Source organism: Giraffa tippelskirchi, chromosome Y, assembly GCF_054371585.1.
Source record: "Giraffa tippelskirchi isolate mGirTip1 chromosome Y, T2T-mGirTip1v1.2.pri, whole genome shotgun sequence".
Lineage (NCBI taxonomy): Eukaryota > Metazoa > Chordata > Mammalia > Artiodactyla > Giraffidae > Giraffa > Giraffa tippelskirchi.
Window position 1 is genome coordinate 7,041,198 of NC_137290.1, and position 26,660 is coordinate 7,067,857.

General features: G+C 36.1%; 1 protein-coding gene across 2 annotated transcripts in view; it reads left to right on the forward strand.

Moving 5' to 3' along the window:
* LOC145537625 (ubiquitin carboxyl-terminal hydrolase 9X-like) overlaps window positions 1-26,660 on the forward strand; it is a 159,312-nt gene that overhangs the window by 128,985 nt on the left and 3,667 nt on the right. The window contains exons 32-41 of one of the 2 annotated variants that reach the window (XM_081568366.1): window positions 138-328; window positions 8,691-8,864; window positions 11,162-11,303; window positions 12,482-13,229; window positions 13,522-13,645; window positions 14,597-14,822; window positions 15,343-15,472; window positions 19,987-20,172; window positions 20,568-20,788; window positions 20,872-20,960. In XM_081568366.1, coding sequence (XP_081424492.1) covers window positions 138-328; window positions 8,691-8,864; window positions 11,162-11,303; window positions 12,482-13,229; window positions 13,522-13,645; window positions 14,597-14,822; window positions 15,343-15,472; window positions 19,987-20,172; window positions 20,568-20,788; window positions 20,872-20,960 — 2,231 coding nt within the window. The remainder of the gene's footprint in view (window positions 1-137; window positions 329-8,690; window positions 8,865-11,161; window positions 11,304-12,481; window positions 13,230-13,521; window positions 13,646-14,596; window positions 14,823-15,342; window positions 15,473-19,986; window positions 20,173-20,567; window positions 20,789-20,871; window positions 20,961-26,660) is intronic. The other variant, XM_081568367.1, reaches the window with a different exon arrangement.

Below are 26,660 nucleotides of genomic sequence, written 5' to 3' on the forward strand. Positions count from 1 at the left end.
TGAATGCTAAATGTGCTTTAGATACTCAGAATATAAAATAATACAAATCATTACTCATTTATTTGTATTTGTCTCAACTTATTTCACTATACTTTTAAAGTTAAATTAGGTCATCAGTAATATTTTTTGACCTTCAGAGTAACGTTGATCCCCGAGATGATGTATTTGGATACCCTCATCAGTTTGAAGACAAACCAGCATTAAATAAAACAGAAGATAGGAAAGAGTACAATATTGGTGTTCTGAGACACCTTCAGGTTATCTTTGGTCATTTAGCTGCTTCCCGGCTACAATACTATGTCCCCAGAGGATTTTGGAAACAGTTCAGGTAAATGATGGGTGAATGATGATTTTAGTATTATTAAAATCTCAGTATACTAAGAGTAGGGGTGGGGGTTATGTTATGTTGTTTGTTTGTTTGTTTGCAATTAAGAATAGAGAGTCTAGGGACTTTGCCCAGTGTGAATTTTATTAATTGCATTTTGGTGCTGATTTTGGTTTGTTGTTGTTGTTTTAGGGTTTTTTTTTTGTTTTTTTGTTTTTTGTCCCTGTATTTTTTCGGTTTCCAGGTCATATGGTCTGTCACACCTACTCAACTCTACTGTTATAACAAGAAAGCAACTATAAACAATACACAAATGAATAAGGTGTGGCTGTTAAAATAAACTCCTTTTTTGTGGACACTGCAATCTCAAATTCATATTATTTTCAGTTATTAAATACTATTGAGTTTTTTTTTCTCCAGCCATTAAAGTATATATAAAACCATTCTTAGCTCAGCAGTGGTATGTAGGCAATGGAGTTGACTTCACTCATGAGCTATTCTTAGCTAGGATTACAAGGCCTCAGCAGATTCAAGTATACTATTCCCTGTTTGTGAATGGACAGTCGTACTTCATACATGATTTTATTTTCCTGGTGAAGATATAGACTGTATGACTTTATGATATGAAAGAGTCACTCAGTATAAAGAAAAGCGTCCTTCATCAGTTAAATAACGAACCTTAAAATAATATCTACATCAGAACTGGGACAAATACGGTCTCATTTGTTCTTAAATTTATGTTTATAAAGTAATCATGTAGTTTCTTAGCATCCTACTCAAGTGACCAATAAAATATATTCTACTTTTTTATTTTAAAAGCTCAATTACATTTTGATCTGGTTTCTTTTTCACTAATTTATGAAGACTTTGTGTCATGCCCAGCTGTAACTAAACCACACTAATTTCTGAATAGAGGAAGGCTACAGTCCTTTATAGGTGTTAAGACTTATTTCAGCACAGGACCTCCTAAGTGATTGGTGGTAGGTAAGCAGGGGACTCATGTAACTTCTCGGTCACTTTGTGTTTCAGTCAGGATGGTAATTTTTATATATATATTAGGATATAGATTTTCTTAAAAACTCACAAATTTGTAGTACCCCCATTATCTTTCAGTATAACTTTTTTATGTATTCTCTTCCAAAAGGAAATCTTCATGCCTATTAAAGAGTCAGATTAAGAAAGTATTCTGCAGATTAAACTCTCAACCTAGGTCAAAAAAATTATTTGCCTTTATAATACTGAATACCAAATATGCACATTACCTCTTTCAATTCTCTCACCTGGCAAATATATCTATCTTCTCTTTACATGTTACTATACAAATTTTTATTAAAATTTTATCCTGTCTGTGACTGAAGATTTTTTTAGTATTCTAGTCAACATTTCTGTTCTTATTCTTCCAGATTACTGTATGATGAGCTTTCATCTTAAAATCTTACATTCAGTTATTTGTTAGATAGCAAATCTAATTACAGTTCAGTTCAGTCGCTCAGTCTTGGCCGACTCTTTGCAACCCCATGAATCGCACCATGCCAGCCCTCCCTCTCCATCACCAACTCCTGGAGTCCACCCAAACCCATGTCCATCGAGTTGGTGATGCCATCCAACCATCTCATCCTCTTTCATCCCCTTCTCCTCCTGCCCCCAATCCTTCCCAGCATTAGAGTCTTTTCCAATGAGTCAACACTTTGCATGAGGTGGCCAAAGGATTGGAGTTTCAGCTTCAACATCACTCCTTCCGATGAACAACCAGGACTGGTCTCCTAAAGGATGGACTGGTTGGATCTGCTTGCAGTCCCAGGGACTCTCAAGAGTCTTCTCCAACAACACAGTTCAAAAGCATCAATTCTTCGGCTCTCAGCTTTCTCCACTGTCCAACTCTCACATCCATACATGACCACTGGAAAAACCATAGCCTTGACTAGACGGACCTTTGTTGGCAAAGTAATGTCTCTGCTTTTAAATATGCTGTCTAGGTCATAACATTCCTTCCAAGGAGTAAGGATCTTTTAATTTCATGGCTGCAATCACCATCAGCAGTGATTTTGGAGCCCCCCAAAATAAAGTCTGACACTGTTCCCACTGTTCCTGACACTGGGAAACAGTTCTATTTCCCATGAAGTGATGGGACCACATGCAATGATCTTAGTTTTCTGAACGTTGAGCTTTAAGCCAACTATTTCACTTTCCTCTTTTCATTTTCATCAAGAGGCTCTTTAGTTCTTCTTCACTTTCTGCCATAAGGGTGGTGTCATCCGCATATCTGAGGTTATTGATATTTCTCCTGGCAATCTTGATTCCAGCTTGTGTTTCTTCCAGCCCAGCGTTTGTCATAATGTACTCTGCATATAAGTTAAATAAGCAGGCTGACAATATACAGCCTTGACATACTCCCTTTTCCTATTTGGAACCAGTCTGTTGTTCCATGTCCAGTTCTAACCGTTGCTACCTGACCTGCATACAGGTTTCTCAAGAGGCAGGTCAGGTGGCCTGGTATTCCCATCTCTTTCAGAATCTTCCACAGTTTATTGTGATCCGCACAGTCAAAGACTTTGGCATAGTCAATAAAGCAGAAATAGATGTTCTGCAACTCTGTTGCTTTTTCGATGATCCATCAGATGTTGGCAATTTGATCTCTGGTTCCTGTGCCTTTTCTAAAACCAACTTGAACATCTGGAAGTTCACAGTTCACGTATTGCTGAAGCCTGGCTTGAAGGATTTTGACCGTTACTTTACTAGCGTGTGAGATGAGTGCAATTGTACAGTAGTTTGAGCATTCTTTGGCATTGCCTTTCTTTGGGATTGGAATGAAAACTGATGTTTTCCAGTCCTGTGGCCACTGCTGAGTTTTCCAGATTTGCTGGCATATCGAGTGCAGCACTTTCAGAGCATCATCTTTCAGGATTTGAAATAGCTCCACTGGAATTCCATCACCTCCACTAGCTTTGTTTGTAGTGATGCTTTCTAAGGCCCACTTGACTTCACATTCCAGGATGTCTGGCTCTAGGTGAGTGATCACACTATCATGATTATCTGGATCGTGAAGGTCTTTTTTGTACAGCTCTTCTGTGTATTCTTGCCACCTCTTCTTAATATCTTCTGTTTCTGTTAGGTCCATACCATTTCTGTCCTTTATCGAGCCCATCTTTGCGTGAAATGTTCCCTTGGTATCTCAAATTTTCTTGAAGAGATCTCTAGTCTTTCCCATTCTATTGCTTTCCTCTATTTCTTTGCGTTGATCGCTGAGGAAGGCTTTCTTATCTCTCCTTGCTATTCTTTGGAACTCTGCATTCAGATGGGAATATCTTTCCTTTTCTCCTTTGCTTTTTGCTTCTCTTCTTTTCATAGCTATTTGTAAGGCCTCCTCAGGCAGCCATTTTGCTTTTTTGCATTTCTTTTCCATGGGGATTGTCTTGATCCCTGTCTCCTGTACAATGTCACGAACCTCTGTCCATAGTTCATCAGGCACTCTGTCTATCAAATCTAGTCCCTTAAATCTATTTGTCACTTCCACTGTGTAATCGTAAGGGATTTAATTTGGGTCATACCTGAATGGTCTAGTGGTTTTCCCTACTTTCTTCAATTTCAGTCTGAATTTGGCAATAAGCAGTTCATGGTCTGAGCCACAGTCTGCTCCCAGTCTTGTTTTTGCTGACTATATAGAGCTTCTCCATCTTTGGCTGCAAAGAATATAATCAATCTGATTTTGGTGTTTAGTTAGATAGCAAAACTGTATTACATGCATATATGTATCTGTGTATTTCTACCTATAGGTATAGCTAGATACATACATATGTAAAGCTTTTTTTCATTGTAATACAAACTTAAAATGTTTGTATTTTAATGTTCTAAATTGTAATGTGTACTTAAATATGATGTTTCTGATTTTTGCCTTTACAGTTATTCCCTCCATATAATGGTGGGAAGCTCACAATTTAAAAAAGACTTTTGTACTACCTACAGTCTGGACACACACTATGTTCTCAGTGTGTTTTTTCCTTTTTGGCAAAGTTTGACTAACAAAATTAACCTTTGTACCAACCATTTGAAAATTCACAGTTCAGTGGCACTTAACACATTGAAAATGTACTATCACTAGTGTTATTATTGAGCTGTGTTCTTCCACAATATTCTTACCACCCAAAAGGAAATCTTCATGCCTGTTAAAGATCATTCCCCATCTTCTCTTCTTAAAACAAAACCCACCATTCTTCGTATGAATTTGCCTGTTTTGAATATATATATTCAATCACAGTATGACATTTGGGGTCTAGTTTCTTGCTAAGCATATTTTAAAGGTGTACCACGGTTTTAGCATGTATTGGAACTTCATTTCATAGCTAAATGATAATCCATTTTTTATGAATAATCCACATTGTTTGTTATTCACTCATCAATGGATGGATCTTTGGATGATTTCTGTCTTTTACCTGTTGTGGATAGTAATTCTGTGAACACTCATATCCTATAAGTTTTCGTATTTACATAAGTTTTTATTTCTTTTAGTATATATCTAAGGGGTGTATTTGGTGAATCGTGGTAATTCTTTGTTTAACCTTTTGAGGAACCATCAGACTCCTCCACATTCTTTGTATCATTTTATTTTTCCACCAGCAGACTGTGAGGAGTGCAGGTTTTCAGCATTCATACCAATATATGTAGGGAGTTTGTGTTGTTTTGGTTTTGGTGTTTTTGTTTTTAATGATTACTTTTCTGTGCATGTGAAGTGGTATATCATTTATGTTTCAATTTACATTTCTGTAATTAATAACATTGAGCATCTTTTTATTTTTGACAGTTAATTTTTTTTCTAGGGTATTTTGTATTCTGGTACGCACTGTCTTTTTGTTGTTCTTTTACAAGAGTTCTTTATATAGTCATCATACTAGGTTTTTAGATAAATTACATATAAACATTTTTTCCCCCACATTGTCTTTTTCCTTTTTTAGTAGTGTCTTTTGATGCTCAAAAATTTGAAATTTAAATGAAATTCTTTTGACTTCAATTTACTGTTTTATTGTGGTTAAATTTGTAAAATGTAAATATTTACCATTTTAAATGTCTTCAAGTATATAGTTCAGTGACACCAGTTATATACATTCACAATTGTATACCACTATCTTTTTTCACCTTCCTAAAGTTGAAATTCTATATGCATTAATAATAATTTTCCATACTGATTTTTAGGTACTGATTCTAAGGATTTTTTTTTTTTAATAAATTTATTTATTTTAGTTGGGGGCTAATTACTTTACAATATTGTAATAGTTTTTGCCATACATTGACATGAATCAGCCATGGGTTTACATGTGTTCCCCTTCCTGGACCCCCCACCCACCTCCCTCCCCATCCCATCCCTCTGGGTCATCCCATTGCCCCGGCCCTGAGCATTTGTCTCATGCATCGAACATGGAATGGTGTTCTGTTTCACATATGATAATATACATGTTTCAATGCTATTCTCCCAGAATGTCCCACCCTCACCTTCTCCCTCAGAGTCCATAAGACTGTTCTATGCATCTGTGTCTCTTATTCTGTCTTGCATATAGGGTTATCGTTACCATCTTTCAAATTCCATATATATGCATTAGTATACTGTATTGTTGTTTTTCTTTCTGGCTTACTTCACGCTGTATAATGGGCTCCAGTTTCATCCATCTCAGTAGAACCGATTCAAATGTATTTTTTTTAATGGCTGAGTAATATTCCATTGTGTATATGTACCATAGCTTCCTTATCCATTCGTCTGCTGATGGACATCTAGGTTGCTTCCATGTCCTGGCTATTGTAAACAGTGCTGCGATGAACATTGGGGTACACGCGTCTCTTTCAATTCTGGTTTCTTCGGTGTGTATGCCCAGCAGTGGGATTGCTGGGTCATATGGCAGTTCTATTCCCAGTTTTTTAAGGAATCTCCACACTGTTTGATTCTAAGGATTTTAAAAATACTTACTTATGGCTATGTCAGATCTTAGTTGTGGCATATGGGGTCTTTCACTGTAGCACACAGGCTTCAGTCTAGTTATGGCATGCAAGCTTCTGTACTTGTAGCACATGGACTTTGTTGCCCCATGACATGTGTTGTCTTAGTTGCCCCACCAGGGTTTGAATTCTCATCCCCTACATTGCAAGGTGGAATCTTAACCACTGGACCACCCAGGAAGTCCCAGTGTTGATTTTATAATCCTGCAACTTTGCTAAATTAACTAAATTCTAACAGTTTTTTTGGTTGAATCTTTTGAATTTTCCAATTTGGATGTTTCATTTCTTACGCTTGCCTAATTGGTCTGACTAGAACTTCTTGTGCTGTGCACTACAACCGCAGATACTTAAGCACCCTAGAACCCAGACTTCAATGAGAGAAGCCAGTACTCTGCAACTAGAGAGTATCCCCTGCTCTTGGCAACTCAAGAAAGCCTGTGTGCAGCAATGAAGACCCAGTACAGTGAGAAATAAACATTTCAAAATAAAGTTAATACTGTAAATTAAAAGTAAAGGAATGGGAAGAAATTCCCTGGCCATCTAATGGTTAGAATTTGAGCTCTAACTGTCAAGGACCTGGGTTCAGTCCCTGGTTAAGGGACTGAAATCCCACAAACTGCATGGCGCACAGCCAAGAAAAGTAAGAGGATGAAGGCATACCTTGCTGGCTAGGATGCAGTGAGTCCGGGTCACCTGTTGTTGGTATGAATGTAAAATAGTCAGATAATTCTCCAGTTATCGCAAAGTAAAATTAATTTTTAAAAAAATTTAAATGGTAGAAAAAGATAAACCATAATCACTAATACAAAGAAAATTAAAAGAACAAATTCAGGATTCTTCAAAAAACAGTAATTTCATTGGGTTCCTGAAAAGCTTTAAAAAGTTGGTTTCAAAGGAGAAAGAGTCCAGAAGTCTTGACTACTGACATGGTAGCATTGAGAAATTTGGTGTGAGAATTGGTATGATTTAGTATCTTAGTGGTACTATTAATAATTGTTATATGATTGTCTATGTTTGGTAAAGATCATATAGTTTGCTCCTAAAAGATTGAGTGTTACTGTATATAAATTTAAAATTATTTTAAAATTAACAGCCAGTTTTTTAAATTGCAAAAGCACATCACACACATAAAATAAACTTCCTTTACAGGTTTAAAATTTTGCCTTGTCTTTTGGTAAAAAATAAGTATGTTTCTATTCTTTTACATTTGTGTGCATGTGTACTAGCTGGTATGTTTCTTTTTTATGTGTGCGTGTGCATGCAAGCTAAGTCACTTTAGTCATGTCTAGCTCTTTGAGACCCCATGGACCATAGCTGACCAGGTTCCTCTGTCTATGGGATTTTTCCAGACAAGAATATTGGGGTGGGTTGCCATGCCCTCCTCTAAGGGGTCTTCCCAACCCAGGTATTGAACCTGTTTCTCTTACGATTCCTGTGTTGACAGGCAGGCCTTTACCACAGGTGCCACCTGGGAAGCCCTGTCTTTTGTGTAGGTTATTCTTTAAATGTTAAATTAGGTGTTTTAGGATTTCCAGTATGACTTGGCTTTTCATAGCAGTAGTTCTCATTTTGTGTACACACAATTGATATTTTGTTTTCTCAGAATTGGTTTGCCTAGGTTTTAAATCCATTCACATTACAGAAAATGCATTCACTCTAGAACAGAGCAAATCTTTGTCTTTTCATTTGGAACAATCACTTAAGGAATAAATGGCTATGAACTTTGCAGTATAGCACCCCAAATTTAAGCAGATGTAAATAACAAAGTAGTCATTACAAATTCCATATTTCATATAACATGCTGCTGCTGCTGCTAAGTCGCTTCAGTCGTGTCCGACTTTGTGTGACCCCGTAGACAGCAGCCCACCAGGCTCCCCCGTCCCTGGGATTCTCCAGGCAAGAATATTGGAGTGGGTTGCCATTTCCTTCTCCAGTGCATGAAAGTGAAAAGTGAAAGTGAAGTTGCTCAGTTGTGTCTGACTCTCAGCAGCCCCATGGACTGCGGCCTCCCAGGCTCCTCCATCCATGGGATTTTCCAGGCAAGAGTACTGGAGTGCGGTGCCATTGCCTTCTCCCATACAACGTTAGACTTTTCCTTTCCATGTTAATGGTCTCTTGAATTCAGAATGCATGATTATACTGTTTCATAAAGCAGACACCATTCTAAGTGCTTGCTGCTGTAATAACAATTATAGTATGAGATCTTTTTACATTGCCACCCAATACATAATATGTACTGGTTTATTCCTACTTCCTATATAAAAGGATTAAAGCCTCAACTCACATTTCTAATGTCATTGTCATTTTTGCTATTTAGAAAAATAAAATAACAGATACTCTGGGAATAGAGAATACCTTTTGTTTTAATCTATTTTTCTCTTAGACTTTGGGGTGAGCCTGTTAATCTTCGTGAGCAACATGATGCCTTAGAGTTTTTTAATTCTTTGGTGGATAGTTTAGATGAAGCTTTAAAAGCTTTAGGACATCCAGCCATGCTAAGTCAAGTCCTGGGAGGTTCCTTTGCTGATCAGAAGATTTGCCAGGGCTGCCCACATAGGTAAGTACTAGTTAACAGTTTTAATATGTACTTTATATTGGTCTTTCTTTTTTTAGTAGTATCAATATAAATAAAATTTCCACCAGTGTTTATGTATGGAAGCAGAGAGTACCGATTATTAAATGCTTATGGTATACCCAACTGTTGGGTGGGTGTTTTGTTTTCAGTGGCATTTTCTTCTTGTTACTCAGTATTGTTATCTTTCTCTTACATTGTTTTGTCATATCTGAGGAAATAAAATGACATTTATTCATAAATCTGTAGTTATTGTAAGAATATTTACCTGGTGGTTATAGTGAAAATAATAATTGAAAAACAGTAACTTTAGGGAATTCCCTGGTGGCCCAGTGTAGTGAAGACTTTGATCCCACTACAGGGGGGTACAGGATGAATCCCTGGTCAGATAGCTAAGATTCCTCAAGCCACATAGCACAGCAAAAAAAGAAAAAATTGAATTTTTGCAGATGGCACCTGGCATATAGTAAAACACTCATTAACTGTTAGTAGTTAATCTCCAGCATGTATCCCTGGGTGTTTGGAGTTTGGCTAGTTACCCAACAAAACTTTTTAAATAAGTAAGTAATTAAAAATACAGTAAATTTAGAAGGTTAGTGATGGGTCTAGAGTAGTAGTTCATGTAGCAATTTTAAATTACTGTTGATTCTTACCATTCTTAAGATACATTAGATATATTTGCACATCACATCAGTAGCAGAAATTGACAAAGTATTTTTCTGTGTTTTGGAGCAGATTAGAAGAGATTAACGTATTACAGGTTCCTGATGAAAATAACTAACTTTTGTTAATAATTCAAAAGGTTTAATGATGAACACTCATTTATGCCTGTTGTGGAAGTTTTATTACACATTCACATGATACAGGTATGAAATCCTTTCTCACACAAACAAAATGATAGTATTTCTAAAGCTGTTCTGTTCTATAATAGTTTGGTATGAGTGAATAAAGCAGACATTTTTGCAACTAAGAAAATAAAGATAAAATCACATAAATGAGAAATTCTTTTTACAGTGCTGTTCATTTGGAGTATGGGGAGATATTTATTCACCTAGCATGGCCAATTTGGATTCTTATGAAAGATATTTTACATTAGGGGACCAATAAAATCCAGCCCTTTGTCACCTATCAGTCCTCAATTTTTTTACACATTTTTCAGAGTACTTGTAAATTCTTTTTCTCTGACACGTGTATTATGCGAATGAAGTACACATTTCCAGCAAGACTAGATTTTATATTTTAGATGTTTTAAGAGTATGTAAGCGTCCTGAGTCTTTCTAGTACTACAGAACGTTGGGTTTTTTAAGAGTGTACCAAACTGTAGATGAAGTCTTCATCCCCTAAGACCATTTTTTCCTCCATGGACAGGTTTCTGTCACAGTATGAACATGTATAATAAATACTTCTGTTGTGTACTTCCATTGTTTTGTCTTTCTGTACTACAAGCTTCTAAATATGAAGGACTGCCTAAATCATAGTATCCTCTATGCTTTACACATAGTGGGCTTTTTTTTTTTTTTTGCCGCCACACCCATGGCTTGTGGAATCTATTTCCTGACCAGGGATTAAACCCAGGCCCTCAACAGTGAAAGCACAGGGTCTTAACCACTGGACCAATAGGGAATTCCAGGCACTCTTGATAGATGGGTTGGATCAGTTGATTTCCTAGTTGAGAATGTATTTTCACAATTTATTAGTGTATCATCAGAAGTTTCTGAAAGCTGCTTTTGTAGAAAATCTTCACAATGTGGGTTGCTGACTTTTAACCACATTACTTAACACACTGTAATTTTTTTTTACAGTTTTGTAGAACACAATACTAGAGTTGTAAAAGTACGTTGGATAGTTGAACTTGTATCATACCTTAGGCTGGAACTTGGCCTCTAAGTGCCTTAAACATTAGTTGCTATTTTATATTACATAAATAGAGGAATATTTAAAAATTCAGTTCATAACTAGCCTTTTTTTCTAAACCTGATAAGTATTTACCTTTTCCTTCCTGTAAATCAATACTACTCAACACAGGTAGCAGTATTAAAAAAAAAATGTAAAGAACTTAAGCAGTGAGGTCAGGAAAGCCTGGCTTCAAATCATACTCTACCTAGTAAACTGAACAATATTCATCTCTTCATCTCATCTGTTCATCTCTGCACCATCACTACCACCCCTTCTCATTTCTGTATTTGTAAAACAGTGACAGGTATGTGTCTTTAGCAGGTTTTTTTTCCTGAAAATAAGCGACAGAATAAATCCTTTTAATGTTTCTTAAATAATTTCTTCAGATATGAGTGTGAAGAATCTTTTACAACTCTGAATGTAGATATTAGAAATCACCAAAACCTTCTTGATTCTTTGGAACAGTATATCAAAGGTGATTTATTGGAAGGTGCAAATGCTTATCGCTGTGAAAAATGTGATAAAAAGGTATGTTGTGCTTATTTTAAAGTAAATATGATTGCATTTAACATCTGGGAGACATCAAAGCTGTTTTCACCCTCAAAGTTTACCTTTGCTCTGCTGTAATAGTTGTCAACATGATAACTGATTAAGAAAGATTTGTTAGGGAAGTGATATTGAAAGAAAGTAATAATAAATTGAGAAAAGTCCTTTAAATTGGGTGAATAATTTTAGAAGTCATGACAGGTTAACATCACTGGTCCTTATAGATTAGGAAAGTGATTTTTTTCTTGTAGTTTACAAAGGTAACTTTTCATTTCTTTTCCTGAATCCCATAAGCATTGAATTCCTCAAACCTGAAGAGTTGCTAACAGAAAATATTTTTCCCCTTTCATACTTGGGCTTATTTTTCAACTTTAGAACAACTGTGTTAATTTTATTTGGTTACATCAGATTTTTAGAACAGCGTGCAGTTTTAAAAGATCAGGTCTGATTGTAAAATCCCACCAACTAATTTTATTTGTGGCCACCTAAACAGCCTGTGGTATGGAATTAGTACATGTGTTTGAAAATACATACTATTTTAAAAATAGTTAATGTTTTTCTGGACTCACTGTACCCTCTCATCTCCAAGTTACTTGCATTGTTTGAATTTTAACAGCATTAAAAATGTGGCCTGTAAAGCCATCCCCATATCTTTGATACAGTTTTTGCTAGGGCAGTTTCTTCTTCACAAGCTGCTCTTAATCTGTGTATTTTAAAGAAAGGAATTTGGTAGCAGTTTTCCAGGAGATGGTGTGAATTAAATGCAGCATGGTAGTATGTTATCTGGCACTGCACTCTGTATATATTAGTGTATTATTACTTACATTATTTCTCCTGTTTGCTCATAGCAGATTCTACTCATTAACATAAAAATAAAGTTAAGAAATGTAACATAATCAGTTAGCAGTGACAGTGGGAACCAGATAGTCATTAGTTTTGTCTGTCACCTTTTTTGGGGGGGTATCACTTTGCAGCATATGCGTGATTATATTTTTTAGGTTTGCTGTAAATATTTTGAAAAAGTGGTGGTGAATAATTATGTTTATTAAGATTTGTAAATTTAGCTGATTATAAAGTTTTAAATTATACTATTATAAGGTTTTTTGTTTTATTATTTGTTTTGTAGAAGAACATTCAATTATATTTAATATTTATTGTAGGTTGATACAGTAAAACGGTTGCTAATTAAAAAATTGCCTCCTGTTCTTGCTATTCAATTGAAACGTTTTGACTATGACTGGGAAAGAGAATGTGCAATTAAATTCAATGATTATTTTGAATTTCCACGAGAGCTGGACATGGAACCTTACACAGTACCAGGTGTTGCAAAGCTGGAAGGAGATAATGTAAACCCAGAGAGTCAGTTGATGGAACAGAATGAACAGTCTGGAAGTGATACAACAGGAAGCACAAGATACAGACTTGTGGGGGTGCTTGTACACAGTGGTCAAGCAAGTGGTGGACATTATTACTCCTACATCATTCAGAGGAATGGCAAAGATGGTGACAGAAATCGCTGGTATAAATTTGATGATGGAGATGTAACAGAGTGTAAAATGGATGATGATGAAGAAATGAAAAATCAGTGTTTTGGTGGAGAGTACATGGGAGAAGTATTTGATCATATGATGAAACGCATGTCATACAGAAGGCAGAAAAGATGGTGGAATGCTTATATACTGTTTTATGAACGAATGGACACAGTAGACCAAGAAGATGAAATGATAAGATATATATCAGAGCTAACTATTACAAAACCCCATCAGATTATGTCACCAGCCATTGAGAGAAGTGTGCGAAAACAAAATGTGCAATTCATGCATAACCGAATGCAGTACAGTTTAGAGTATTTTCAGTTTGTGAAAAACTTGCTTACATGTAATGGTATTTACTTAAGCCCTGCTCCAGGTAAGTGTTTTTTCATTAAATTATTTAGTCTCATTTTATTTTAAATGTGTCAGCATATTCAGTGCCAGTTAATTAAGTTACCCATACTTTTGAATAGTGGCAGTCAGTATCTGGAGACAGAAAAACTTGAACTTAAGAGTTTTGACTCAGCATTAGTTTGAAACATGGATTGGTTAAGTGCTGAGATAAGCGCTGGAGATTACTTTTACCTAAAATTAAAAAAAAGATAGCATTTATTTAAGCACTTTTAGGCAAAGATTGTGTTTGATTGTTAATGTGCTTTTTATTGAAGGACAAGATTACTTATTGCCTGAAGCCGAAGAAATTACTATGATTAGCATTCAGCTTGCAGCTAGGTTCCTCTTTACCACTGGATTTCACACCAAGAAAATAGTCCGTGGCCCTGCCAGTGATTGGTACATGGCTTTCATTTTATTTACTTTGTACTTACAGTTGGTAAAGTTCATGATTAGATTGCTTTATTTTCTCCTGACTGTGGGAATCATTTCAAATTTTAAATATAAGATAAAAGTCTTGATAGTAGTGTTGAGAGAAATTGTATATTTAAAATGCTTATTAAGTCTTTGGTATATGGATACTGGTTTACGTTTAAAAAGGTGGAGGAATTTTAAATGATTGTATGTTAAGTTTGGGCTTCCCTAGTGGCTCAGTGGTAAAAAATCTGCCTGCCAATCTGCCTGCCGATGCAGAGTCAAACCCACTCAGATGGGGGTTCGATCCTTGAGTGGGGAAGATCGATGGAGAAGAAAATGGCAACCTACTCCAGTATTCTTGTTGAAAAATTCTATGGACATAGGAGCCTGGCAAGCTGCAGTCCATGGGGTTGCAAGGAGTCGGAAACAACTGAGCAGCTAAATAACAATAATAGCTTAAGTTTATATTTATAAAGATATGAAAGACACTATAATACCTTGATATGATAACTGTTCATAGCATCTCAGATTAGAAAATGTTAAGGAGATATCACTGGGTCAAAAAGAGATTATTAAATAAATTTGTATTCCCCTGCATACACAGTTCTCATTAAATTGATTTTGTGACTGTGGGAGTAGAAAAGTCAGAGGGCTGGTGTTTGTATTAAAACCAACTGTGTCTGGGTATTCCCTGACAGTCCAGTGATTAGGAATCTGTGTTTGCATTGCCAAGTGCCAGGATTCAGTCTCTAGTCAGAGAACTAAGATCCCACAAGCTGCATGGTGTGCTCCCCTCTCTCTCCCCACCCCAAAAAACCCCTAAGATGATTGATTATAGAGATTTTTCCTCTTTATTTGGTTCACAGAAACTTGTTCGCTATAGTAATCAAAATGGGGCACCGTGTTGAAAATTCGTTTATTTTCCTTTTTCAGGTATGATGCATTGTGCATTCTACTCCGTTACAGCAAGAACGTACGTTTTTGGTTTGCTCATAATGTGCTTTTCAGTGTTTCAAATCGTTTCTCTGAATACCTTCTGGAGTGCCCTAGTGCTGAAGTGAGGGGTGCATTTGCAAAACTTATAGTATTTATTGCACATTTTTCTTTGCAAGATGGGCCTTGTCCTTCATCTTTCACATCTCCAGGACCCTCTAGTCAGGTAACTGAAAGGTTTGCTTTAATTATGAAATACTTAAGTGTAAATTATATTTTCTTCCACTTGAAATTAATAAACATGCATTGTTTGAGATATGTACTGAATATGAAGGTACATACACATTATTGGGTTCATTAAAATTGTTTCACAGTAAGGTATGGTTATTGGGCACTTTAAAATATACAGAAAATTTCTTTTATTCAGTTATTTGAGGCTCTGTACTAAGTTTTCAGTTAATGTTAATTTTATAAAGGCTGAGTTTTTTTGTTGACTACATTTTTAGCATAAAGCTACACATGGTTTTTATTTTATTATTCTCTAACACTTAAAACAGCATATAAAACATCTGATACGAAATCTATACCAGCTCTTCCTCTCTCAAAAAGCAAATGTATTTAATAAATTCTATGTGATGCTTCTGCGAACATGCTTTTAATCATCTGTAAACATACCCTTTTAATGCAAATAGAAGTATACTGTTCTGTATCTTGTTGCTGATAAAACAGTAAATTATGCTTCACAGGCATGTGACAATTTAAGTTTGAGTGATCACCTACTAAGAGCAGTGTTAAATCTCCTGAGAAGAGAAGTGTCTGAACATGGTCGTCATTTACAGCAGTATTTCAATCTGTTCGTCATGTATGCCAATTTGGGTAAGAATTTCATGATTCTTTTTAATGTGTTATTTTGTATTTACATAGTAAATGAGGAAATCATTTATTGCATTGTTGAGAACTAATCAAGCAGTATTCTAGGTTTATCCTTGAAATCCTTTGCAGATTTTCTGTATAATTTTTTTCCTTAATATTTAGTTTTTTATTTTTTGCTGTACTGCATTTTCTTTGCTGCATGGGCTTTCTCTAGTTACTGTGAGCAGGGGCTATTATCTAGTTGTGGTATGCAGGCTTCTCATTGTGGTGGCTTCTGTTGTGAAACGGGATCCAGGGTGTACAGGCTTTGGTAGTCTCAGCACATGGGCTCAATAGTTGTAGTTCCTGGGCTCTAAAGCACAGGCTCAATAGTTGTGGTGTATGGGCTTACTTGCTCTGTGGTATGTGGGATTCCTCCAGAGCAGAGATTGAACCTGTGTCTCCTGCATTACCAGGAGGACTCTTTACCACTGAGCAATCTAGGAACCCCATGTATAACTTTTTAATGGCATTTCTCCTGTTGTGTTCTAAGATAATTTATGCACTTATTATTTCAGTAGTCTTTAAGGTCATAGATTATGTTCATGTTTTATCTTAAATTTGGCTTTAAAAAACTACTTATTCCCAAACTACATATCATGCTATCTGAATCAGAATTCCTAGGACTAGGAAAAGAAATCTGTATTTTCTGAAGGATTACAGGTGGTTGTACCTTTCAGGTTTAAGAATCACTTCCCAAAGAAGTTGGCCTATTGTGCATATGTTTTGGTTAAAATAAATTGAAATCCATGAAAGTGTACGTAGTTGTTTACTTAAAAATTCTTCTGTTTAAATCAATACCAATTAGTAACTATCATTTTCATTATATCCTTTTTAGAGTAGCCTACTTTTTTCCTTAATGGTCTAGTGGTTTTCCCTACTTTCTTCAATTTCAGTCTGAATTTGGCAATAAGCAGTTCATGATCTGAGCCACAGTCAGCTCCCAGTCTTGTTTTGGCTGACTGTGTAGAGCTTCTCCATCTTTGGCTGCAGAAGAATATAATCAGTCTGATTTCGCTGTTGACCATCTGGTGATGTCCATGTGTCGAGTCTTCTCTTGTGTTGTTGGAAGAGGGTGTTTGCTGTGACGAGTATGTTCTCTTGGCAAAACTCTATTAGCCTTTGCCCTGCTTCATTCTGTACTCCAAGGCCAAATTTGCCTGTTACACTAGGTGTTTATTGGAGTTCCTACTTTTGCATTCCAGTCCCCTATAATGAAAGGGACATCTTTTTTGGGTGTTAGTTCTAAAAGGTCTTTTAGGTCTTCATAGAAACATTCACCTTCAGCTTCTTCGGCGTTACTGGTCGGGGCATAGACTTGGATTACCGTGGTATTGAATGGTTTGCCTTGGAAATGAACAGAGATCATTCTGTCGTTTTTGAGACTTCATCCAAGTACTGCATTTCGGACTGTTTTGTTGACCATGATGGCTACTCCATTTCTTCTAAGGGATTCCTGCCCACAGTAGTAGATACAATGGTCATCTGAGTTAAATTCACCCATTCCAGTCCATTTTAGTTTGCTGATTCCTAAAATATCAACGTTCACTCTTGCCATCTACTGTTTGACCACTTCCAACGTGCCTTGATTCATGCACCTAACATTCCAGGTTCCTATGCAGTATTGCTCTTTAGCATCAGACCTTTCTTCCATTACCAGTCACATCCACAACTGGGTGTTTATTTTTGCTTTTATTTCCACTACTCTGGTAGGTGGGTCATAGAGGACTTTGCTGGGATTTATGTCAGAGTGTTTTGCCTATGTTTTCCTTAAGGAGTTTTATAGTTTCTAGTCTTACATTTAGATCTTTAATCCATTTTGAGTTTATTTATTTGTTTTTTAAAATTAGTTTATTTATCTGTTTTTTAACTTTACAATGTTGTATTTGTTTTGCCATACATTGACATGAATCCAACATGGGTGTACATGTTTTCCCCTTCCAGAACCCCCCTCCCACCTCCCTCCCCATCCCATCCCTCCGGGTCATCCCGGTGCACCAGCCCCAAGCACCCTGTATCATGCGTCGAACCTGGACTGACGATTCGTTTCACATATGATAATTTACATGCTTCCATGCCATTCTCCCATATCATCCTGCCCTCGCCCTCTCCGGTAGAGTCCATAATACTGTTCTATTTATCTGTGCTCTTTTGCTGTGTTGCATACAGGGTTATCTTTACGGATTAAGTAAATACCATATATATGTGTTAGTATGCTGTACTGATGTTTTTCTTTCTGGCTTACTTCACTCTGTATAATAGGCTCCAGTTTCATCCACCTCATTAGACCTGATTCAAATGTATTGTTTTTAATGGCTGTGTAATATTCCATTGTGTATATGTACCACAGCTTCCTTATCCATTCATCTGCTGATGGGCATCTAGGCTGCTTCCATGTCCTGGCTATTATAAACAGTGCTGCAGTGAACATTGGGGTACACGTGTCTCTTTCAATTTTGGTTTCCTCAATATGTATGCCCAGCAGTGGGATTGCTGGGTCATATGGCAGTTCTGTTTCCAGTTTTTTGAGGAATCTCCACACTGTTCTCCATCGTGGCTGTACTAGTTTGTATTCCCACCAACAGTGTAAGAGGGTTCCCTTTTCTCCACACCCTCTCCAGCATTTATTGCTTGCAGACTTTTGGATAGCAGCCATTCTGACGGGCGTGAAATGGTACCTCACTGTGGTTTTGATTTGCATTTCTCTGATAACGAGTGAGGTTGAGCATCTCTTCATGTGTTTGTTAGCCATTTGTATGTCCTCTCTGGAGAAGTGTCAGTTTAGTTCTTTGGCCCACTTTTTGATTGGGTCGTTTATTTCTCTGGAATTGAGCTGCAGGAGTTGCTTGGATATTTTTGAGATTGTTTGTCCGTTGCTTCGTTTGTATTATTTTCTCCCATTCTGAAGGCTGTCTTTTCACCTTGCTTATAGTTTCCTTTGTTGTGCAAAAGCTTTTAAGTTTAATTAGGTCCCATTTGTTTATTTTTGCTTTTATTTCCAATATTCTGGGAGGTGGGTCATAGAGGATCCTGCTGTGGTTTATGTCAGAGAGTGTTCTGCCTGTTTTCCTCTAAGAGTTTTATAGTTTCTGGTCTTATGTTTAGATCTTTAATCCATTTTGAGTTTATTTTTGTGTATGGTGTTAGAAAGTGTTTTAGTTTCATTCTTTTAGAGTTGATTGACCATTTTTCCCAGCACCACTTGTTAAAGAGATTGTCTTTTCTCCATTGTATATTTTGTTTTGGCAGGTCTTGTAACAGAGTCTGCAGGTTACTGTGAGGGCACTGAGAGTCATCATAACATTGTTAATGAGGTTTACCTTAGAAAGATTGTGCTTCTGTAGACTAGAATGGATTGTAGTGGAACAAGACTAGAGATTGTAATATAATGATGTATAGCTAGAGATCATTATTGCCCTTATATTATGGAATTGGCAATAGGAAGGATCCACTTGGAATATTCAAGAGTTTTTAATGAGAGAATCAGCAAATCTTGGTGATTACGTATTTGAGTGAAGCAGGGAGAAGACATAAGTTCAGAGTATGTCTTCAGAAACTGAGAACACTGTTGACATTTACTGAGAGGAAACCTAGATGGAGGAAATGTATCTAAGCCTACAGATTTTAAAAGCGTGTTGCGCACCTTACTAAAGCAGTGCAATCAACATTGAGATACATGCATCCAAAATTTCAGATCATCTTCATGTATGCATATGTATAGATTTAGCTACAAAAAAATAAGTAGTATTAGAAGATGTTGTAGAATGAGAACTTTGGAGAAAATGAACTTCTAAACCGAGGGGGGAAGCAAAGAATCCACAAGTAGCAGTACGAAATAGAAAGGGGAGAAAATAAGAAAAACGCATGGGAGGTGAGAGCAAATAAAAAATGAAGGTGAGAGAATCCAGGTAAAAGATTAAAGAACGAAGAAACAGTTGAATTTGAGAACTGTTTTTTACCTTCAAACCTGAATGAGATTTGAACTTAATTCAAACCTGAATTAGAGAGAAACTGAATGGAATAATTAGGGAAAAAGCAGTAGGAAATAGGCCTTTTTCCCCAAAAAGATTTCTCTAGAATGGGAAAAAATATATTCCAAAAGAGATGTTATTTCCCATTTAACAGTTTCTGTCTTTGTCATCCTATCTCATTGTTGTGAGAAATACTATTTAGTCTCTTCTGGTCACTTTAGATTCTATGAAGTGTACTTTTCTCTAGTTTAGTATATAATTGTAATACCAGAGTCATGTCACTATGTCATATTCGGGATAGTTACATTTAACTTAAGTAAATCAATGTATTTTCTGTTCCATCTGTATTCTATATGTATTTCTACATATAGTCTAATCAAAAGAAATGAGCTTCAGTCATAAAAATTATCGGCAGCCATATTACATATTTATTTATTAAAGCAGCACTTGCTATTACTATTGTTGCTTTTGTTTTTGATAAACATTCTTCTCTTCCCTTTTTTATAGGTATGGCAGAAAAGACACAGCTTCTGAAATTGAGTGTACCTGCTACCTTTATGCTCGTGTCTTTAGATGAAGGACCAGGTCCTCCAATCAAATATCAGTATGCTGAATTAGGCAAGTTATACTCATTAGTGTCTCAACTGATCCGCTGTTGCAATGTCTCATCGAGAATGCAATCTTCAATCAATGGTAAAGTAATATGTCCTGTTATTTATAATAGTTTAAAAATAATGGTAGGCTTCTGTAGTATTTAATTAAAATTCTGAAATTTATAAAATGAGATTATATGATTTAGTATATATATAATTAGCTTTTTTATGAGTTTGAGACCTTTTACAAAATTCACCACCTGCTGTGATAAAATTAGTAGACTTGAAATGATTTAAGAATTTTAACTTTAATTTTCTTTTGTCTTCAGTATCAGCATTTATATTTTTGCATCTTATCATCTTAGTATATCCTACCCTTATGAGTGTTTGTTTGTATTTAGAACACTTAATTCATATTTTTTTAAATAAAAAATTTAGTATTACAGTTTTGCAAAGGCATCTATTGGTTATTCACTGATGACAAATCTGTTCCAGGTAATCCCCCTCTTCCCAATCCTTTCGGTGACCCTAACTTACCACAGCCTATAATGCCAATTCAGCAGAATGTGGCAGACATTTTATTTGTGAGAACAAGCTATGTGAAGAAAATTATTGAAGACTGTAGTAACTCAGAGGAAACCATCAAATTACTTCGTTTTTGCTGCTGGGAGAATCCTCAGTTCTCATCTACAGTCCTCAGTGAACTACTCTGGCAGGTTAAAGAAAATAAACATTCATATGCCTATAATTTGATTAGTCTTTTAAATAAGAAATTCAGTTATGTCCCATCTGTTTTTAGGTTGCATATTCATACACCTATGAACTTCGGCCATATTTGGATCTACTTCTGCAGATTTTACTGATAGAGGATTCCTGGCAGGCTCACAGGTGGATACACTTTTTGCTACCAAAATAATGATATTTTTGTAGGTTCTAAAAATAAACTGAAATTGTTAGTAGCCAAATATAATTTTACTTCTTGAATCTCTTAAAAATGCACAGCACAGTGCATGAAATGTTTTCCCATCATAGTTTTATTTCATTGTTATTATTTTCTCTTAAAACCAGTTTTATGCTTATTACTAGTTGTTTTTCCTTCCACTTAATGCTTTTTACTTTTTTTTAACTAAGAGTAGTATAAGCTTTTCATAAATTTTTAAATTCTGCCAATAATGTAGAAAAATAATAATCATTTAGAACTACATATGTTTTTAAATTCATTACACTAAGTAACATCTAGTTATCTAACAATTATCCTTGCCTGTTGGAAGTTTTATTACTATATTTGGGGTCAAGAGTAATGTTTGGAACTAATGTTTCCCAAAATTCTGCTGTGTTCTTTGAAGTAAAATTGAGCCTACAAATGCTTATGTAGAATTAGTTGCCCAACTCTGCCAACTGATCCTCACTTTGCTCTTCACAGGGATTGATTATAGTTGATTTTAGAAACAAGCATGTATACATATTGCCAGCAATTAGTCATTCTAATAACCAAAAAAATTTTTGTGCACTCTGTAACATCTTTGGTCCTCGTAATGTGATTTTCTAATAACTTTGTTGCTATAATGTGAATGATTGATAATTTGAGTTTGTATTGTATATGATATTAAGTTGTAAATTAGTGGGACTTATGATGTAATACCATATCAGTATTTGAAGATACCGGTATTTGATAATCCTGTCAAGGAAAATTTGCCTCCAGATTTTAATTGGAATTCCCTTGTATAACTTGATTAACAAGTACATGATTTTTTACATTTTTGGTAGGTGTGCTAAGAATTGTGTTGGATTGAATGTCTGTGTACTGATCCTCAAAGCAACCTATAAAATCTCAATTATGAAAGAAAAAATATTTAGAAGTAAAACGACCTTAGAATGACATAAGGTCATTCTGAATTTTTAGAACAGAGTGTTTAATCACTTTAATCTCACATTTCAGGGGGATTGGAAATATTCCACTTCTTAAATTATTATTTTGAAAGTAACACCAAATTTACTATCTTAGATTACCAGCAAATCAAAATTAGTGTTGTCAAAACAGTGTGAAGTGAAGTGAAAGTCACTCAGTCATGTCCGACTCTTTGCAACCCCAGTGGACTAAACAGTCCATGGAACTCTCTAGGCCAGAATACAGGAGTGATAGCCTTTCCCTTCTTCAGGGAATCTTCCACCCCAGGGATTGAACCTAGGTCTCCCGCATTGCAGGCAAATTCTTTACCAGCTGAGCCACCAGGGAAGCCCAAAATAGTGTTAAATGAAGATACAAATCACCATGAAACAAAAATGTTACATCCTATACTCATTTATTATTCAGTACCTATTTTGGTATCTTGATAGAATTTGTTAATTTGTCTTAATACTTGTTTTAGTAATTTAATTTGCTTTAACCAGAATTTGTTTTAAAATATTGTTTTTTACTTTTTAAGAGAACTTAAAAGCATATGTTGCTTAGTATATGACTTCATCTTACAGGTGTTTTAAACTCATCAGTCACATCATAGCCTTTTTCTCCGAAGGAAATAAAAATAGTAAAAGATTTAAATATTGCGTTTAAATATTTACATTTTATTTAAATATTGTGAAAAATAGTGGGGTTTTGTGAGCAAACTAATGTGGGATTCTTACCATCTTAAGCAAAGTGCTTGCTATATGCCAAGCACTGTCATTGCCAACAGAACAAAAAAAAGGCAAAAACAATGTTGATTATAATGGCTTAAAAAAGCAATTGGTACTAATGTCAGTGTGGCAGAAACAGATGTCACTTTGTTATCACTTCAAAACTAAAGAATAAAAATATAATATACGCTACAATACTGCAAGTGTTCCAGGCTAAACAGTGCCTAAGTGTGTTATTTTTGTCTGGAATGATGAGACTTTGAAAAATTACTGAAATAATTTCTCAAAAAGATTAATATTATGAATGTATATTGCAAAACAGAATACATAAAACAAAAAAATCCCTGCTTTTGGTTTGGGATATAATGCTATTAAGTAAAACAAATGATATAAAAGAGAATTTTTTTCTAGATATTTTCTGTTTAGGTACTGATACTAAAGAAGATATATTTTTATCTGTAAGTAATTTACAGATTGTCTACTGAGGAGAACAAGAATCAGTCGACTATATAAAATATTATGTTAAGGTTTGGCTAGAGCTGAAATTAAATCATTTGTCATTAGCAGTTCAACAAGTTCTTGTTCAGTCAGTTCAGTTGCTCAGTCATGTCCAATTCTTTGCGACCCAATGGACTGCAACACACCAGAGTTCCCTGTCCATCACCAACTCCTGGAGCTTGCTCAAATTCATGTCCCATCGAGTTGGTGGTGCCATCCAACCATCTCATCCTCTGAAGTCTCCTTCTGCCTTCAGTCTTTCCCAGCATCAGGGTCTTTTTTTTTTTTTTTTAATTTATTTAATTGGAGGCTAATTACTTTACAATATTGTAGTGGCTTTGCCATACATTGACATGAATCAGCCATGGGTGTACATGTGTTCCCCATCCTGAACCCCCGCCCACCTCCCTCCTCATCCCTTCCCTCTGGGTCATCCCAGTGCACCAGCCCTGAGCACCCTGTCTCATGCGTTGAACGTGAACTGGCAATCTGTTTCACATATGATAATATACATGTTTCAGTGCTGTTCTCTCAAATCATCCCACCCTTGCCTTCTCCCACAGGGTCCAAAAGACTGTTCTATACTAGGATTATTGTTACCATCTTTCTAAATTCCATATATATGTGTTAATATACTGTATTATTGTTTTTCTTTCTGGCTTACTTCACTCTGTATAATAGGCTCGAGTTTCATCCACCTCGTTAGAACTGATTCAAATGTATTCTTTTTAATGGCTGAGTAATATTCCATTATGTATATGTACCACAGCTTTCTTATCCATTCATCTGCTGATGGACATCTAGGTTGCTTCCATGTCCTGGCTATTATAAACAGTGCTGCAGTGAACATTGGGGTACACATGTCTCTTTCAATTCTGGTTTCCTCAGGCAGTAGGATTGCTGGGTCATATGGCAGTTCTATTTCCAGGATCTTTTCCAGTGAGTCAGTGTGTAGCATCAGGAGGCCAAAGTTACTAGGTTGGTGCAAATATGATGCCGCTTCAGACCATGAATTTTAAATGATTATAAGTTCACTCAAACATATCTTTATTAATCAAAATAAGAACCATTAAAATCAGCTATTTTTGCCAACAAAAAATGTTAGTTTATTCCTATAGCATTAAAATCCATGCTGTGGGATTCAGTGAAGTCTTAGAAAGGATTTTCTGTCTCCTGTTGGTTGTGGAAGCTTTTTCCTTGCAAGAAATTGTTGAAACTCTTAAAGAAGTGATTGTCAGTTGGTGAGAGGTGAGGTGAATGCAGCAAATGAGGCAAAACTTTCTAGCCCAATTCATTCAACTTTTGAAGCGTTGGTGTGCGACATGTGGTTGGGCATGGTTGACTATTATTACAGAAAAGAATTGCTCCCTTTCTGGTGACCAGTGCTGGCTTCAGACACTGCAGTTTTTCATTGCTTCTCATCAGTTTCCTGAGCATACTTGTCAGATATCATTGTTTGCCAAGATTTAGAAACCTGTAGTGGATCAGATGGGCAGCAGACCACCAGTGACTATATCCTGCTTTTGGTGCAGTTTTGGCTTTAGTAAGAGCTTTGGAGCTGCTTCTCAGTCCAGCCACTGAGCTGGTCATTGCTGGTTGTCATATAAAACCCGCTTTTTGTCTCATGTCAAAATCTGATCGAGAAATGGTTTGTTGTTGTTGCCTAAAGAATACGACGCCTCAAAATGACAGCCTTTTTTGATTTTTGGTCAGCTCTTGAGGCACCCATGTATTGAGCTTTTTTGCCTTTCCAATTTTAAATATCAAATGACCATAGAATGGTCAGTTTGAGTTCTTTGGAAACTTCTCATGAGTTGTATGAGGGTAAGCTTCAATGATCATCTCAGGTGTCAGCTTCCAGCGGCCAACCCCTATACTCGTCATCTTCAAGGCTTTCATCTCTTTTGCAGAACTTCTTGAACCACTACTGTACTGTACAATCATTAGCAGTTCCTGGGCCAGATGCATTGTTGATGATGTGAGCTATCTCCACTGCTTTATGACCCATTTTGACCCATTTGGAACACAAATTTTAAGAAAATCTCCTGAATTGCTTTTTGTGTGACATCATTTCCTAGTCTGAAATAAATATAAAAGCAAGTAATAGATCATTAGAAAAAAAACATAAAGTGAGAAATGGGCATTAAAAGGATATGTAACATTTAGTTATTTTTAAATTTAATTGGAGGCTAATTACTTTACAATATTATGATGATTTTTGCCATCCTTCAACATGAATTAGCCACAGGTGCACATGTGTCCCCCCATCCTGAACCCCCCTCTCACCTTCCTCTCCACCTCATCCCTCTGGGTTGTCCCAGAGTACCTTGCTTCATGTATTGAACTCACACTGGTCATCTATTTTACATATGGTATTATACATGTTTCAGTGCTACTCTCTCAAATCTTCTGACCCTCACCTTCTCCTACAGAGTCCAAAAGTCTGTTGTTTACATCTGTGTCTCTTTTTCTGCCTTGAATCTAAGATCGTCATTGCTGGCTTTTTAAATCCCATATATATGCATTAATGTATAGACTGGTGTTTGTTTCTGACTTAACTTCACTCTGTATAATAGGCTTCAGTTTCATCTACCTCATGAAAACTGACTCGCATGTGTTCCTTTTTATAGCCATGTCATATTCCACTCTGTATGTGTACTACAACTTCCTCATACATTCATCTGCTAGTGGACATCTAGGTTGTTTCCATGTCCTAGCTATTGTAAACAGTGCTGCCATGAACACTGGGGTACCTGTTTCTCTTTCAGTTCTAGTTTCCTTGGTGTGTGCCCAAACCAAGTGGGATTGCTGGGTCATATGCCAGTGCTATTCCCAGTTTTTTAGGGGGTCTCTACACTTCTCCATCATGGCTGTACTAGTGTGCATTCCCACCAACAGTGTAAGAGGGTTGGTTCCCTTTTTTCCACACCCTTACCAGGATTCATTGTAGAGTTTTTGATGGTGACCATTCTGACTGATGTGAGATGATATGTTACTGTGGTTTTGATTTGCATTTCTCTAATGAGTGACGTTGAGCATCTTTTCATGTGTTTAGCCATCTGTTTGTCTTCTTTGGAGAGATGTCTATTTCATTCTTTTGCCCATTTTTTGATTGGGTTGTTCGTTTTTCTAATACGGAGCTTTATGGGCTACTTGTATATTTTGGAGATTAATTCTTTGTCAGTCATTTCATTTGCTGTTACTTTTTCCCATTCTAATGGCTGCCTTTTCACCTTGCTTATTATTTCCATCTTTATTCAAAAACTTTTAAGTTTAATTGGGTCCTATTTGTTTATTTTTGTTTTTATTTCTGTTACTGTGGGTGGTGGGTCATAGAGGCCCTTGCTGTGATTTGTGCCAGAGAGTGTTCTGCCTGCATTTTCCTCTTAAGAGTTTTATGGTTTCTGGTCTTATATCTAGATCTTTAATTTTGAGATTATTTTTGTGCATGATATTAGAAAGTGTTCCAGTTTC